Consider the following 18,112-nt stretch of genomic DNA (forward strand, 5'->3'; position numbering starts at 1 on the left):
AACTTTCCAACTCTTGAAAACTATTTTATTCATTTGTAAAAGGGCATAGAAATCAAAATGGAAGGTGCTTGAACTGTCAGAAGGAACAAATGTAGTAATATTTGGCACTAGAAGTCCATAATGTAGTTAAAGAGAGTATGAGTTAGAAATAAATAAATCAAGTTATAAAACCAGAAAGCTGTAATAAGTGAGTTTCAGTATTGTGGCTCATGGCTGGCAAGTCAATCAGCAATTTAAAATTCCTCAAGTGCTGAGGTTTTGTCAGGCTTTCTGTTGAGATGAGTAACAAGTAACTCTGAAATCTCAAATATGTGAAATAAACTTTTAATATATATATTTTACTGCAAACTGCCTTCTTTTGAGTCAGTTGTCTACCATGAGGAAGAAAAAATTTAATTACTGAAATCAAGTAGACACCTAAAATATAAAAATAAATAAATAAATAAATCCTGACCATCAATGCAAAGTAGGTACTTCAAGATCTCTGCCCTGTCACTGCAAGCTATCCTTTCTGACAAATATAATATTTCCATTTCAGCTGTTATGTCTCATCACTTGTTGTGGTGCCATGACTGAGCTATGCAACCTCTCTTAACAGAAGTCACATAGTACAAAGGAAGAGTTAATGATGTAGTATTAACATTTCACAGAAGCTGGCATTTGTCTCAGAAATTCAAGCAGCTGCCATTCCTTTCTATGCATGTTCCACATTGTTCATATGGCTTCAGCTACCACCAAATGAACCTGGAAGGGACCAAACATCTATTTGTCGACTACAGGCAAAACCTATCGCCCACCAGAGTTCTTTTTCTGCAGTTCCTAAAGGAGAGGGTGCTGATATCTTTCCTCCCTGGAGAGAAAAAACATAATTCCATGTATTTTGTTTGATATGTAGAAAAGAGAAACCAATGAAAAGTGATAAGAAGTCCTACATTATTTAAAAATAGGGATGAGAAAGAATATTCAAATATATTTGATAAATGGTCAATGGTGTTTTTCGAAAGTTGAGAAACCCTGAAGAGAAGAATCTTGGACTGACAAGAAAATCCACAGTTTGGGGCTGATTCTGTGTTTGTTCTGCATAGAAAAACATTTCTGTGCTGGGCAAGAAATGCTATTTCTATGCAGAAATATTACTTCCTGTGCAGAAAAGGCTGTTTTCTACAGATAAAATGTCATCATTGAGGATTTCTTCTGCACAAAATTCACACATGGTTGATCTGCATAGAGAACATTTTTCTGTACAGGAAACTACCTTCCATTATTCCATTTTTAGATTATTGTGTCCTTGGGGGCCAACATGGTGTAGTGGTTTGAGTGTTACCCAAGGACTCTTGGAGACTAGAGTCTGAACCCCACTCAGCCATGGAAAACTACTGGGTGATCTTCAGCAAGTCATACTCTCAAACTCAAAGGAAAGCAATGACAAATTCCTTCTGAACAAATATTGCCAAGAAAATTCCATGATAGTTTTAGCTTAGGGCTGCTATAAGTTAGAAATGACTTAAAGGTATACAGCAATGTGCTTGAACCTATATAATGCAACAGGATTACCTGGAATTTCACTACCTATGAAACTGATGCAGGTTTATCTCAGGTAACAAAGTAGATATATTCCAGGGCATTACTTTTTAAACAGAAAATTTGGTACCAGAGGCAGAAATGACATAGGAAGAACAGGGATAGGTTCCTACACCACAAAAAGGTCTGTATGGCCTGTTACAGACAGCCAAAATAAAGCTGCTTCGAGTCACAGTGGAGGTATGGTGTTTCAATGATGCATGCGTCCTAAGAGTCCAGAAGCCGCACCAAAGCCACGTTCCAGGCTGGTGCATGGCTTTGGTGTGACTTCTGGACTCTTAGGACGCTTGCATCATTGAAACACCATATCTCCACTGTGACTCGAAGCAGCTTTATTTTGGCTGTCTGTAACAGGCCTATGTTTCAGCAAACTTTTTATTCAAAACTAAAGATGTGCTCAGGGTGAAATGAAACAACTACTATGTCAGATAAACCTTTCACAGGTAAACAAAAATGTTATGAAACTTCTAGAGACCACATGAAAGCTTCTTCCAAAATACATCCAGGGATTATGTGTTTTATCTCTACTTTCCTTCTTATTTCCATTTTGGTGGCCAAAAATCCATGCTTTTTTACATGCTGTTCTTTATTTTGTTATTTGTTTTTTGGTTTGTTTTTTTGGTTTTACTGTTCACACATGCTGAGTAAGGGATTCTGGAGACAGCTGGTGCTTACTTTGCTTCTTATAGGCAGGCACATACAGCTATAGTTGGATCAGCTAGAGCAGAATTCCACTGTTTCCTAGCTTAAGCTTTGCTGTATAGTTTATGCATATGCACTACAGCAATCTGGCACCAAAAGTCAGTGTATCTTCAGCCTTCTTTCATCATCCTCTCAATGCATACTATCAAAAAACTTCAAGCCAGATGAAGGACAAGGGAGAAAAAGAGGGAAGGCAAGCATTTAAAAGACTTTCTAAAAAAAAAAAAAGCTTCTTTCTCTGAGGCTTTGTTAACTGAGGCATTCCTATATTCCATAAATCTCACACCTATTGCTTATTTTTTAAAAATTTTATTTGAAAAAGAACATTGCATTTTCTGCCAGGTACATGAGTATTTTTCTGGGTAGAAGTAATGCTAAATGTTTCAGAATTCAGCAGTTCAGCTTACAGCAAACATAAAGAGGGTGTCAGATAAACACTTTTAAAAAGAGTAGCTATGTCAGCAGACAACAGGGATTATGTTCTCCTGAACTGGACTGATAACACATCCTTAGTAAGCAGAGATTTTATTAATGGGCACTGTCCAGGCATCTCAACTTGGAAAACATCACAGAATTTTCAAACACTACTAAAGACAGAATTGAAAGTCAATGTGGTGTAGTGGTTTGAGTGTAGTACTACAACTCTGGAGACCAAGATTTGAATCCATTCTCTGTCATGGAAACCCATTAGGTGATCTTGGGAAAGTCACACAGTATTATGCTCAGAGGAAGAACAAACCTGCTTTGGAAAAATCTTGCCAAGAAAATCCCATGATAAGATCCCTTAGACCTGAAGTCAGAAAGGACTGCAATGTACACAACAAAGAGACAGACTTTAACATGCATCATCGTACCTTGCATTTTGGACACTTCTGAGCATTTCTTTGACCATGTTCAATTTCATTGGCCCAGTGACGTAACAGCTTATCTCCCTTTTTGTATTCTTTGCAGTTGATACCTTCATGCCAGGGAGAGTGGCACTTAAAACACCACATGAATTGGCAGGTTGGACACTGGATCTATGGTAAAAAAGACCACAAAACAATAAAAATATAAACAATCTGGAAGACTGGACACTAAAAGTGAATAGAAATCAGAAAATAGAATATTTTCTGAATAGAAAAGTGAATAGAAATAGAAATCTCCAAGAAATCAGCACTTTTACACATAAAAACAGTTTTCCAAAGGGCATCTGGTGCAGAAGGCTGCAGTTGATAGCATAACATCTGCTTTAGTAGTAATTTTCAGCTTGTTAACCACAACTGCACTGGATCAAGGGAGAAATTCAGTGTGGAGGCTCTGAGGAAGGGGGAAGGGATTCTGTTTTGGATGCAAAAGTTGTTGGCAGCTCAGCTGTAGAAAAATGTTTGTAACCAGTGTGGTCACTGCATGCTAATTTTCAGAACTGGTTGATTTACCCACATAACCACAGTCAGGGTTCTTTTTAAGTAACGACATTATAAAAAACGGCAGTATGAGGCATTTAGTCCAGTGTTGTTGAACTATCAATGTAAACAATGCCACATAAAAGATTCCAAGCAATGGGTTAGTGAAGACACAATATCCAACTTTCCTTAAATTCACCAGATGTTATAACACAGCCTTGCTTGTAAAATGTAATAATTTCCTGAAGTGGAGCCTCCTATCACTGAAGTGGGACCACACTTTCTCTTTCTGTGTGTGGTGGGGAGGGTATCAAGAGAAAGGAAATGAGAACATTTCTTTTTCCTTTTCCACCACATTGAAGTGGTTTTCCACCTTAGCATGATCAGCAGCAGACGTCTTAGGATAGAAGCAAAATATTAGCATTTGTTTGCGTACAATATAGGAGGCACCAGTGAGTGGAAAAAAGCAAATCTCCTTCCTCTCTGCAGAAAGCAAGAAAAGGGAAAACCCCATAATCTATATGCTCCCAATCTTAATCCCTCCCTTTAGAATATTTATTATAAATTGTTAGGGACCCGAGTAGGCCAATTTTCTATTCTTCCCATATCACCCCCTCCACACTCTGGTCAGGTCAGCAATCTGTAATTTTTAGAGCCACAACCCCACAATTGTGCCCTCTGAATATTTTGGACTATACCTCTCATCATCCCTGCCAACTGGTCACGCTGACAGGAGCTATTTTAAAAATATATTCATTACAAAAACTAAAAAGATATAATTCATCGTCCTAATTAAAAATGCAAGTGAATCAAATCAACAAATTCCAAACATTGGTTCCAACAGCTCAAATAACATCCCTTCTGTAGAAGAAACAAAGTTCAAACCAACGAAGAACCATTTCTCTTTCTCTCTATAGCATCCTTCTCTCTTGTGGAGCTACTCTCAGACATTGGAGGTCGTCTTTAAAAATGATAATCTGTTCTGGTAAAATCTACAGGTAGACAAGAGAATGAACCAAAATTCCATGGTATGTTTTAAAGAATGAGAGGATCTAAATTTCCATAGTTTAGCACCTGCCAAGTATCTACACAGAGTTCTCCCTGCCCTCTTACATTTACTTTTCCTCTAATAAAAGTGAGTTCCACAGAGTTAATAATAGTGCTTCTCTGTTGGATACTTTAGCAGTCACCCTTGGTGTTGTATTTCTAAAGCATGCAAATAGCAAGCCTTCACTCCAACTATCATTCACTTTCTGGCTATTACACTGACTGTCACACCATGATAATCTCACACATTAGAGAAGAATCCAGAAGAACAAAGCTGACTGTAAAATGTTGCTGTGCTGATCGAAAGCAGATATAATCAGATGGGCTAGTACTGCTTTGCTCACAATGACATCCTAATAACTTGTCAATTGTGTTTTGATATACAACCTAACCATTGTCTGCTATTGTGCTATTATAGATCTGATCAAAGGTTTGGCTATTTAAGCCTTCAAGGGAAGGCATTCCTGCTAACCTACCAGAATTTCAGCAAAAACACCCCACCACTGGCCTGAACCTTGATTAATATTCTTTATATATTCATGAGAATATTAGAAGAAAAACAACTCGACAAATTTATGGAGTGTTGCAATGGACCCAGTCATTACAGTCTGACATCTGATGTTTATAATACTGTTAGCAAATAATTTTACTTGCAACTACTATAGACAGATTAACTACAGCCCTTTAGCTTATGATACTTTCCTCAAGTGGTGGGAATAAAAATGTCCAATGATCCCAAATGAATGATAAATATATTAAAATAATCCCTTCTGCTGTTTTTCAAAAGCTGAATCAGATGTTTTCTTGTGAGCAAACAAGAACAACATGATGATTTGCATCCCAGTGTACTGGATGTGTTTCCTAACAGAGGAGTGGAGACACCATTTGTCTACATACTATGTTTCAAAAGAATGTATAATAGAAATATTGTGTTATAAATGTGTTATCAGAAACACATTCATAGTGGATTGTTAGAATAAAGCCATTGTCACAAAGCATTTTTGTTTATTTCTGTGTATGGTTGCAAAATATTCTTCTGATAAATTAATTTTTCAAGATGCTACTTTTCCCACCACCATTCTTTCACACTGCTTTTTAAAAGTTTGTGACTTTCCATTCTTGATGGAGGTTCTTGCATCTAGAGCTTCTGCTCCTGTCTGTCATGAGATAGTGACTCAAAAAAGCAGATGACCTTTGAAATATTAGAGATCATACATAAATAGGGCCCAGTTTAGCAAGACGTACTTAGTAAGTTTCAACAGAAAAACTAGTTTCACAACAAAGTTGTCCCATTTCATGAAAAATATGGGGCAGAATACATGATGCCAAAACACTGATCATATCCTTAGATATGAACCACATTAGATGTACACCACATTACTGAACTATGCCTGATCTTTCTGCAGCATTTCTAGTTTGACTAGTTTTGAAAGGAGTATGTACTGGCAATGCGTATGCATTGGGAATAAATGAATAAAATAATGAAGGTGAAATGAAGAACAAGAATAGAATTAAGCTGCTTGTTCAGATTGTACTGCATGTTGTCAGGCACTCCTTTCTGAGGCAGGCATCATGAAAGCTTGAAAGAAACTGCTGGTATTAGCCAATAGGATTTTACAAGTTAGCCACTAAAGCTCATCACTATTATTTTCATCATACAGAAATTGAGTTCAAAGAACGATTACTAATATTATATTCTAATATCTGCTATAGATAAAACTGATTACCTTCTGAAAAATCAGCAAAAGAAATGTACATAATGAATGTCTGTTTAAAATTAAGTTTCATATATGTAGATACTCATGTATAAGTCTAGAAATTTTAGTCAACAAAATGACCCAAACAACCTGAGTCAACTTATAGTACTGTATTTTAACTCTTAAAAAGGGAACCAACCCTTGATGAAAAACAAAAATACATTCCTTCCTTCCTTCTCTCCTATGTCTGGGCTCTTTTATCCAGTGCCTAGTGACCACAGAGCACTGTTTGCCATAATACTCAAACAGACATTACAATACATCTTAATAGAATCATAGAATCGTACAGTTGGAAGAGACCACAAGGGCCATCCAGTCCAACTCCCTGCCATGCAGGAACTCTCAGTCAAAGCATCCCTGACAGATGGCCATCCAGCTTCTGTTTAAAGACCTCCAAGGAAGGAGAGTCCACCACTCTCCGAGGGAGTGTCTTCCACTGTCAAACAGCCCTTACTGTCAGGACGTTCCTCCTAATGTCGAGGTGGAATCGCTTTTCCTGGAGTTTGCATCCATTGTTCCGAGTCCTGTTCTCTGGAGCAGCAGAAAACAAGCTTGCTCCCTCCTCAATATGACATCCCTTCAAATATTTAAACAGGGCTATCATATCACCTATTAACCTTCTTTTCTCCAGGCTAAACATCCCCAGCTCCCTGAGTCGTTCCTCATAGGACATGGTTTCCAGACCCTTCACCATCTTAGTCACCCTCCTTTGGATACGCTCAAGCTTCTCAATGTACTTTTTGAATTGTGGTGCCCAGAACTGGACACAATATTCCAGGGGGGGCCTGACCAAAGTAGAATAGAGTGGCACTATTACTTCTCTTGATCTAGACACTATACTTTTATTGATGCAGCCTAAAATTGCATTAGCCTTTTTAGCTGCCGCATCACACTGTTGGCTCACATTCAACTTGTGGTCTACTTGGACTCCCAGATCCCTTTCACACGTAGTCTCGTTCAGCCAGGTGTTCCCCATCCTATATATGTGCATTTCATTTTATCGCCTTAATTGCAGTACCTTATATTTCTCTGTATTGAATTTCATTTTGTTAGCTTTGGCCCAGCTTTCTAGTCTATTCAGGTCATTTTGAATTTTGATCCTGTCCTCTGGAGTATTAGCTACTCCTCCTAATTTGTTGTCATCTGCAAATTTGATAAGTATGCCCCCAATTTTGTCCTCCAAGTCATTGATAAAGATGTTGAATAGCACTGGGCCCAAGACAGAACCTTTTGGGACCCCACTGGTCACTTATCTCCAGGATGAAAAGGAGCCATTGTTGAGCACCCTTTGGGTTTGGCCAGTCAACCAATTACAAATCCATGTAATAGTTATGTTGTCTAGCCCACATTTCACTAGCTTGTTTGCAAGAATGTCATGGGAAACCTTGTCAAAGGCCTTAATGAAATCAATATATACTATATCCACAGCATTCCCTTCATCTAACAAGCTGGTAATTTTATCAAAGAAAGAAATAAGATTTGTCTGGCATGACTTGTTTCTCTGAAACCCATGTTGACTTTTTGTGATTATGGAATTGCCTTCTAGATATTCACAGACTCTCTGTTTAATGATCTGCTCTAGAATCTTTCCTCGTTTTGATGTCAGACTAAGCCCAATGTAAACTTCCCTCCAATTTAGTTAAATTTACAGGGTCTTTTTTTAAAAAAAAGCTTGCTAATTTATTTATATAAATATTTTTACTTAAACTTCACTTTTGCGTACCAGAGCAACTAACAGAAAAACCTAACACAGTATCATAAAAAGTATTTAAAATACAGCAGTTTTAAAGCCAGCAAACAAATGAACAAGCATACCATATATACTCATGTCAAGGGCAGTTTTTGGGGCCAAAATCATGGATTTTGATATGATCCATGGATCCGAGGGTCAAACACTGGGCCATGTTACAAAAGATCTGAAGGGGGAAACAAAGCACCACTTCCCTTCCTACTTCTCCCTCTCTGGACCTCTCCCAAGAGTCATAGTCTTGACATGGAAAATGGGGAAACAAACTTCAGCACTCTCTCTCTTGCTCTCTCTCTACCACCAGCATTTCCAAAGCTCAAAGCTTGCAAAATGGGGTAGATGCCCCCCTCTCTCCCTTCTCTTTACCACCAGCATTTCCAAGGCTCATGGCTTGCAAAACGGGGTAGAAACCTTTCTCTCCTATTTTACCACCAGCATTTTCCAGACTCATGGTTTGCAAAATGGGGTACACACCTCTCTCTTTCTCTCTTCCCTTATCACCAGCATTTCCCAGACTTGTGGCTTGCAAAACAGGGTATAAGCCTTGTCTCAGCAGCTGTTTGTTAGCTCTGGCAAAGAAGGAAGGCTGAGGGATAACACAGAGAGAGAGAGAGAGAGAGAGAGAAAGAGTGTGGGGACGCAAATGGGGAGCTGTTTAAAGATTCCTGGCTATGAAGGAAGGGTGGGCACTTCTTTTAGGAACTTTATAAGAAATATTATTGCCCTATATATAAGTCGATCCATGATTTTGGAGTCCATTTTGAGGCATAAATTTTTCGACTTATAGTCAAGTACATACAATATTTTAGCAGAGCAGGAATCAGGAATAAAACTGCTGCCGTTTCTCTAACAGAAACGTTTTCAACATTTGTTTGAAAAAAATATGAGCACTTATTGAACTCCTTAGGAAAGGGCAGGGATTCGTGCCACTTTCCAGATCCTGGACTGTCACTCCTAGCAGCCACAGGCAGTATAGCCAAGTAGGATGGATGCTGGGAACTGCAATCCTACAAGATCCAGAGACTACATGATTCCCATCCCAGCCTTAGGACAAGAGTGGGATGTTTCCACCAGCCCAAGGGCTGAACTCAATTTCAGAAAAGTTCTCAGGTGACACATTCTAGTGATAGGTAGGGCTAAGGGCAAAAGGATAGGGCCAAAATACAAGCATATTTTAGTTTCAAGCTCTTCCTGCCAGTAATTAGGCCTTAGGACAGGTGTTACAAACCTTTGAGAGTGAAGAAACCACCAAACCATGGTGTCACAGGCAAGAGGACCAGACACTCTTGAGAAGGGCCGGATTTGGCATCATTACCCAAGCTTCTTCCCCACTTAGGAAAATTACATGACTGAGATGTCTTCACCTGTTCCTTGCATTCTTGAAACTGTCAGCTACAGGATCAATAATTTCCCATCAGCCCTACCTGAGGGCAGATATTTATGAATTCCTAGAAACAGCATATCTGCCCCTACCAATCAGACATGCTTGAAATTGTTGCCCATCTTTTGCTATACTGCCTGTGTAATAAAGATATTAGTTGCCAATATATAGATCTGCTTTTGGAAAGGTTTCTGTGCAGATCTAATAGCTTTTATATCTCCCTTCTTCTTTCAGGCTCCTCTAAGGAATCTGTGTTGAACACTGCAAACTTTTGTTTGTTAGTATGTTCCACTAGGAACTAGTTGGTCAAATCTCATCATGACTCACCCTAATCCTAGTAAATGCTATTCAGTATTGATTTAAAAGCTGGTTGTTCAACTGCCACACATGTGCATATACAGGAATTCTTGCACCTGGTAACTGTTATTTGCCTTGCTATGTTCTGCTTATATCTTTTTTGTATGACTGATCTGTGATAGTTAAAAATGTTGACTCATTAAAAAAACCCCACAAAGATAGTGTACCCAAACTAAAGATGGTTCTTTTAAAAAAATTACATCTACCTTGTTTTTAACATTTTAAAACATGTGAAAAGATCTAATAAAAATAAATCTAATAAATCTAATAAAATAAACAAATACAGATTTTCACATTTTATTACTATTTTTAGTGTTCCAAGCCAAAACCAAACATGATATGGCAGCAACAATCTGCAATATATTAAATGCCTTCAAGCTTCCCATCTATGGAAGTTAGCTCAGTCACTTTTCAAATCTACATTCTGGCCAGAACTTTAAAACAAAAGCAGTTTGAACACAATCATTCTTGTTCACCAGAATTTGTATGGAAGCACTAATAAAATAATAATAAAAAAACTTTTATTTCTGTCCCACTTTTCTGTAGCAAAACAATCAAAGTGGCTACCAATTATTCAACTACACTTGAATCCAATCAGCCATGATTTTTTTGAGTAGCACTGCCGCCAGTTTTTTTTTTAAAAGAGGGGGGAAAGCACCCATTCCATTGGCCAATGGTTGTAGGATATGTCACCTTTGACGAAAGCGGAAGTTAATTTGATTTACAACAAAGGAGGCTCCATTTTAAAGCGGTACTGCACATGTTAACTTCAGAGGGGCAAATTGCTCCGATCAAGGTAAAGGGTAGTGGGCACTTGTAACTGGGCTGATTCGGTACGGGGGCAACTGGATCTACCCAGTTCTATCCAGAGCAAATGGGCTAGTGAGAATGGGGCCGTAAACCTAGGCAAGTTATGCTCTTTTAGCTTCAGAAGAAGGCAATGGGAAACACCTCTGAACAAATCTTGCCAAGAAACCCCACTGTGATAAGTTTGCCTCGGGGTCACCATAAGTCAGAAATGACTTGAAGGCACACAACAACAATACAGAAAACTTTATACTTGCCTCTAGGTTGTAAGGTGAGTAAAATGATAATACTTAATGCACAGTTAAATTCTTGTAACACAAATGAATTTTGGTCAGGCAACTGAAAAGTTTTACAAATACCACATCTTGATCTCTGCGTTTCCCAGGCAGAGCCTCTTAAGACAGGCCTCTGTCCTGAACAGTCATAAACCTGGTAACAAGCTAACATAACCCCTAGGCAAACATATCAACTTCAGCAGTTTAATATAGCTTTTAAAAATATGTGCTTATTGCACATCCTAAACAAATCCTAAAATCAATGAAAGCATCCATTGTTACTGACATTAGTTAATAATGTATCAATGACACCTTACAATATTGTGAGGAGGAGATATATTAAACATTTTAAACCAATAGCTAACTCACCAACTAATCATAATGGCTCTCTAAAAAAACTGATACCAAACAGTTCGTTTTATTCTGTAGTTATAAATACCTAATTTAACTATTATTATTTTTCCACCAACATGAGTATAGTGAGGCACCATGTTTGGCAGTAACTTCCCAACTTCCAAAACTTTTCTAGTAATTCCATATCATCATTTTAACTGTATAATCCACACGTGCAGCCGAGAATTTTATGTCTGTCCTAGGTGGTTGTCGTGTATTTCTTTTAAGAATACTTGCATTTTTAAATAAAATGTGCACATCCCACATACATCAACCAATTTAGGGTCTGAACAGACAGGCCAAAATAAAGCTGCTTTGGGCCACTTTGGAGGTATTCTGTTTAAATCACACACACATCTTAAGAGGCCCAAAGCTGCGCTCCAGTCCTTAGGACTGGAGTATGGTTTTGGTGCAGCTTCTGGTCTCTTAGGACACATGCTTCATTTAAACAGCACACTTCCAAAGTGGCCCAAAGCAGCTTTATTTTGGCCTGTCTGTTCAGGGCCTTATTTAGATACTTTAAGGCTGAAACCCCATGTTCCTATCATAGTGACTTCAATGGAATTTACTTCAGGGTAGGCATGCAGGGTAGCACCAGTATATACAATTAAATAGAGCACAGTAGCCCACAATTTGTGAGCGGGTCAGTAACAACCTTGAAACTTTCTAAGCTAATTTTCCTGTTGTTAACTACACTGAAAAACTCTACCACATATACATTCACCATAGCACTAACTGAAAAGAATGTTATTCATCCAACCTTTAAGGAAAGTAGGAACTGCCAAACTCTGTGAAATATTTCCAGGTGGCATGAATGGTTCAACATGAACAAGGAGGTTCTGTATAACCAACAAAGAAAACTAGTATGTTAACTGGCCAATTGTTTGGGCATATAACTTATTAGTTAAATAATAAGGGTATGAAAATATAGATTTGTATTCTAAAAGCACAGCTTACATTAGGATCCAGTAAGAGAAGCAAGCCCATTTAATGCCCACCATATCATGGCCTACTTTTGCTGCTCACAGCTGTGTCATCTAATCCATAGCTCTAGTGAGCATGCTCACTTTGTACTTGTTCTCCATTTTGGTAGGGGTTGGAATGTGACCTCTCTTCCGGAAGGTTGTAAAGTGCTTGCATTGAGGGCATGGCTTGGTGCTGGAGCCAATACGGCCAAGTTCCAGGAAGTACTTATATTTGATGATGTCATCATGTGGCAAGTTGAAAAGGACAGTTGTTTCATCCAGATGTTCACTGCACTCTGTTATTGGACATGGGATGTCTGCTTGCCCCACCTGCACCTGTATGGAAAGACAAGAGTGGTGACAGGTAAGTTATTTATCACATGGGAAATTACACACTAAGATTCAGTTTCACAAGGCTAATGGATTATGACAGTGCTTCCTTTAGAATTTGAGTTTTTATAGCAGTTAAAGAACTACAATTAAAGGAAAGAGACCAGAGAAAGCAAGAACATATCAGTAGTCTAAACATATGATTTTAGCCCCAGAAATGATTTTTCAGGGATTTCCAGCAGGAGACAAATGTAAGTTGAAGCTATTTTGTAATATAAACACAAATATATATATAACCTTTTGAATAATGCATTTAGGAATTCCATGTTATGGACTGAGAGGTCCTTCTCTCAGTTCCACCAGCATCACAAAGATGGTTGGTGGGGGCACAATGGAGGGCCTTCTCAGTGGCTGCTAGACTTTGGAATTCTCTTCCCAAGGAGGCCAGAATGGCCCCCTCCTTGTTGTTCTTCCCTTGGCAAGCTAATACATTTTTATTTAGATAGGCTTTTAAAACAGAAAGTCTTTAAAGAACAGGCTGGGAGTGTTGCACTGTTTTAATTGTACTGTTTTTAAGCACTTTTATCTTTTTTAAATTGCAGTTTATTCTTTTAACAAGTGATGTGTTTTAATACTGTAATAGTTTAATTTTAATACTTGCTTTTGTATGTTTTAACTGTATTTTTTTTAAACTGTAAGACACTTTAGAGTCCCAATTTTAGGAAAAGAGCGGGATAATGATGATAATAATAATAATAATAATAATAATACAATAATTAAGTTGCAAGCGCATATTTATGAGGATTATAGTCCAGTCCTAAGGGAAGATCTCCTATAAAAGGTGCTTTCTCAAGAGGATTTGGGAGGGAAATAAAAGCAGCAAGAAACAGGTCATCATAAATTAATGGAAAAGGAAGAAAAGTGATTGTTTCAGTTGACCAAAACACACAATGATTAATGTTTACTTAAATGTTTGTGTCACACCTTTCTTAACAAAAGTATGCAGCAGTTTACAATTAAGATCATCTTCAAAGCAGCACAAAGAGAATTAGCAAGAACACATCTAGTAACATGCTTAAAGGGATAAGGAATAGCACCTGAGCCTATTAGTAACAAAGCATTCAGGTAGCCACCAGAATTACATACGGATTTAGGACAAACAAACCCATTTCATTTAAATCAAATTTTAAAAAATAAAATAGAACTGTTTGTTCTAGGATTCTTCTAAATAACTGTCCTAATGTTAAGTTATCTGGATATAAGTAGATAAACCAAAAAACCCATCTGAAAAATACACTATGTGAAAGGAGGCTCTTGTGTAGATTTGAACAGTTCTCAAATACAACACCTCAAACACAGGAAATATGAAATGCCTGTTACAGTTTGTCCAATAACTATCAGTAGTTACTTCAGCCTACCAGCATGGCATTTCGTTTTTGCTTGCTATTTTGTTTTTGTACAGGTTGGATTTGGCAAGGCAGAATAAGGTAGAAAGTGGAAGCACTGCAAAGAAGAGAAGACAGAATTATCCTCTACACATGTTCCTATAAATCAGGGGTAGGCAACCGTTTTGAGCCGGGGGCCGGGTTGCTGTCCCTCAGACAACTGGGGGGCCGAAGCCAAAAACTAAATAATTAAATAATTTTTTTAAAAATGTAAATAAATAAATAAACCAGGACAAATGTAGGACAACATTTTCAAATGGTGGACACTTTTTTAAAAAAAAAGTGGAGGACACGCAAAAAAATTGCTGATTTTTAAAAATGTTAATATAAATGCATGTTTCTGAGGCATCTATAGACAATTGCCCCCCTTGCCCCTGCACGCGAAAGGCCAAAGGCCCCGGCAGCAATCGGCGGCAGGACCGGGCTGGGGCCGGTCCCAAGGCCTCGCCCAGCCACATCCGGCCCGCGGAACGCAGGTTGCCTACCCCTGCTATAAATCTTACAAACTGACATTACTGCTGGTTGAATGAAAGCCCATCTACAGGAATTATTTCAAGGCCATTTTTGCCTTGAAATAGGTCTTTAAAAGAAAAGAAAGAGACCAAAACATTTGGCGTGGGTTAGAGATGCAAACATGAACGTATAAGTGAAACTATGCACAAAAAATTAATAAATAATGTGTTCTCTTGCAAATTAACATGTGTTGCTGCTCATGTTTGTACCACTATATAGCAAATAAGGAAGCAAAATCCCTGGAAAATTTCAGCATCAAGTATATTCTGCTCCAGGAACATTTGGTGCTATGTGTAATTTAATTAATCAATGGAAATTAAACTGTGGTCAGTGGCCAAGTTTCAGTACCAAGAATGAAGTAGAACAGCTAATGCTCAAAACATTTCTATTTATTTAGTACAGTTTTTATAACTGTGTTAGAGGGCAGCACAAACCTTACAAGTAGGTGGCATACAGCCATGAGGGAAGCCCAGGCATAAATGTTGCCCACATTACATAATTATTTCATTAAGTGTTGACATGGCACAATGCCATAGCTTCACAAGCCAAAAAGAAAAAAGAGAAAGTTCCTGCCTCCAAAGACCTTAAAATTAACTTTTTGATCCACAGAAAATGGGGTGGAGGCATAGAAGAGAATACTGGTGTCACTTCCACCAAGGTCATATTACGCTTATTATCGGGCTTAGGGTAACATTTCTGCAGGCTGGTACAAGAGCACAAGCACTGTGTGTGACGTTTACCCTGAAGCCCACCCACTCACAATATATGCTGCATTGGCATACTGTATCAGCATACTAGCGTGCACTGGAGGTCCATACTGCCACTTAGGTATGCACTTTACAAGATAGCATCTGAAAAGCAATGCATCGAGTTGTATGCCAGAGCAGCAGCAACTCTAAATTAAGCCACACAAACTGTAAGGGAAGAGGGCTTTGTTTTGTTTTTGTAAATACCCTTTTTCATAGGCTATTGTTTATGTACATTCATGAGAACAGGTCTCTGTACCAAAGAGCTTAGGGGCTAAACTATGACAGAGGGGAAACACTGAAGAAAAAAGAGTAAATAGTAAGTGGGGGGGGAGCAAAAAGGGAAAATATACAGTACAATATAACTGCTTTAGTTATACCTATTTCAGGCTTCATTACAGTCAAACCATAAGAGTTCTGAGATTGCATCAGTCTTCATGAAAAAGGCAAGGTTTGAGGAAGGATTTCAAAAGAATATGCAGTCAAATACCCTAAAGACACAGGGACCCATCAGATCTTGGACGCTAAGCAGAGACAACCCTAGTTAGTACTTGGATGGGAGACCAATAACAAATACCAGATGCTGTAGGCTTCTTGAAGAAACTAACCAAACCACCTCTGAAATATTATAACAGCAATGCTGTACAAGACCATGGAAGATTTGGGAGGCAAGGGCAAAGACCTTGTGTTATATCCATAAATAGGCAGTAAGTCCAGGGTTTTAAAATGCAAAAATTTAAAGAAGTGGGGATTTAAAGGAATGAGGATGGTGAATGATACTGTTTCTATGCTGACTTCAATACTACAAAATTAACTGCTCATATAAACAGCAAATCAAGAATTGGAGGAGGATGTTGACACACTCCAGGTGGTCAGTAATTCAGGACAGAAAACATGATCAGTCAACATGGCCATCAGTAAGTGAATCAGTGGAAAGAGCCATCAAGTCACCACAATCCAGGTGTTTCTTCCACTGTGATCCCCTAGTGCCCCTTCTCTATAAGGTCAAACAAACAAGCTGCCCTCTTTTTTGCATGGTATAGATATAGCTGATAGGATACTTTTCACTGAACTTCAGAAATGTTTACATTGCCAGTCTTTCTTTATATGAACCTGGCACTTTCTTTATATGAAAAGTGTGTGAATTCCTATTTTTGAGTACTGTTAACCAAAAATTATTGTTCCCACCTCTTGGGAGATGTCAGGGAGAGAAAGCCCTATACTATTATTCTTTGTGCATGTTTTTAAAAAGGTCTGTACATTTGTAAAGACAAAAGGCAAAAACGTCAAGATAACCATTTAATTTGTCCTGGAAACTCTAGTTAAATGGGTCTGTTTGGAAATAAATACCATTGCCTTTCAGTGGAGCCTACTCCCAGATAAACCAATACAATATTACACCCTTATTTTGTTGGTCTTAAAATACAGTATCTTTTTTTTATTCCAAAGAATAACCGATGTTTGATTTGGAGGAAGAATGTCTTATATTTCATTTATTATTATAATTCATTTTTCACTGTACATAATCAGCACATCTTCAGTTATGTGCTTATTCAGATTGAAAAAGCAGAGACAAAAAGCTTAACTCCATAGTTGATATCTACATTTAACCTCATCAGGAAGAATGTTTTTTAAAATATGGACAGTAGCTGTCCCTTGTTGCTGTTAACTGCCTTCAAATCGACTTTGACTCATGGCAACCCAATAGAAAATACATCTTCAAGACTCCCTGTCCTCTACCTCTCAGCTCAGGTCCTGCAGGCACAGGCCTGTGGTCTCTTTGACTGAGTCTAACCATCTGGTGTGTGGTCTTCCTCTCTTTCTATTGCCTTACATTTTCCTAGCATCATTTTTTTTCTAATGATTCATTACTCCTTGTGATATGGCCAAAGCATGGCCCTCTCCAGACAGGCCTAAAGTGCGCCCCGTCACGTATTAGGGGTTGGCTGAGGGTGCACCGCCCATACTGGCCTCACTCCTAGCACGTGACGGGGGCGTCAAAATGGCAGCGCCCTGTACACATGGGCGCTGCCATTTTGACACAACAGACGCTTGGCATCCGCACATCCTAGTGTCATTGTGATGCCGCAAGTGCGCCATTGGCGCACTGTGGCATGACAAACACACTGCAAGAAGAACCCACTTTTAAGAGTTCTTTTTGCTGTGCGAGGGAACCGCACAGTTTGTCCTCTGTGGCTCCCTCGCGCTACAAAACAAGGCGCGGATGGACCGCCCTTTTTGGGTGGTCTGTATCCCGCCTATGACTGCCTCAATTTAGTCATCTTGGCTTCCAGAGAGAGTTCAGGCGTGATCTGTTCTAGAACCCATTTGTTTGTCTTCTTAGCCATCCATGGTATACTCAGACATTTTTCCAGCACCATCACAATCCTATCAGCTATTTTTACTGTCCAGCTCACAGATTTGAATATGCCACATATCTGTACATATCTATCCTACTCAGTTATTATCACTCATGCACCATTAGGGTGCCCAACAACATCTCCTTTTCATCCTGGAGAGAAGTGACCAGTGGGGTCCCACAGGGCTCTGTCCTGGGTCCAGTGCTATTCAACATCTTTATCAATGACTTGGATGACAGAATTGGGGGCATACTTATCAAATTTGCAGATGACACCAAATTAGGAAGAGTAGCTAATACCCCAGAGGCCAGGATCAAAGTT

At 38.6% G+C, this 18,112-nt stretch overlaps 1 protein-coding gene across 5 annotated transcripts in view; it reads right to left on the reverse strand.

The window, feature by feature from the left end:
* TPD52L1 (TPD52 like 1) overlaps positions 1–18,112 on the reverse strand; it is a 152,274-nt gene that overhangs the window by 109,863 nt on the left and 24,299 nt on the right. For 2 of the 5 annotated variants that reach the window (XM_089530438.1, XM_089530437.1), the window contains exons 1-3: positions 14,146–14,179; positions 12,500–12,733; positions 3,138–3,302 (exon numbers count right to left, since the gene is read on the reverse strand). In XM_089530438.1, the coding sequence (XP_089386564.1) occupies positions 3,138–3,302; positions 12,500–12,733; positions 14,146–14,151 (405 nt within the window). In that variant the 5' untranslated portion in view covers positions 14,152–14,179. Of the gene's footprint in view, positions 1–3,137; positions 3,303–12,389; positions 12,406–12,499; positions 12,734–14,145; positions 14,231–18,112 lie in introns of those variants that run through there. The other 3 variants (XM_089530440.1, XM_089530439.1, XM_089530441.1) reach the window with 3 other exon arrangements.

The sequence above is a fragment of the Sceloporus occidentalis genome, unplaced genomic scaffold (assembly GCF_023333645.1).
Source record: "Sceloporus occidentalis isolate IW3139 unplaced genomic scaffold, rSceOcc1.0.p SCAF_6, whole genome shotgun sequence".
Classification (NCBI taxonomy): Eukaryota; Metazoa; Chordata; class Lepidosauria; order Squamata; family Phrynosomatidae; genus Sceloporus; species Sceloporus occidentalis.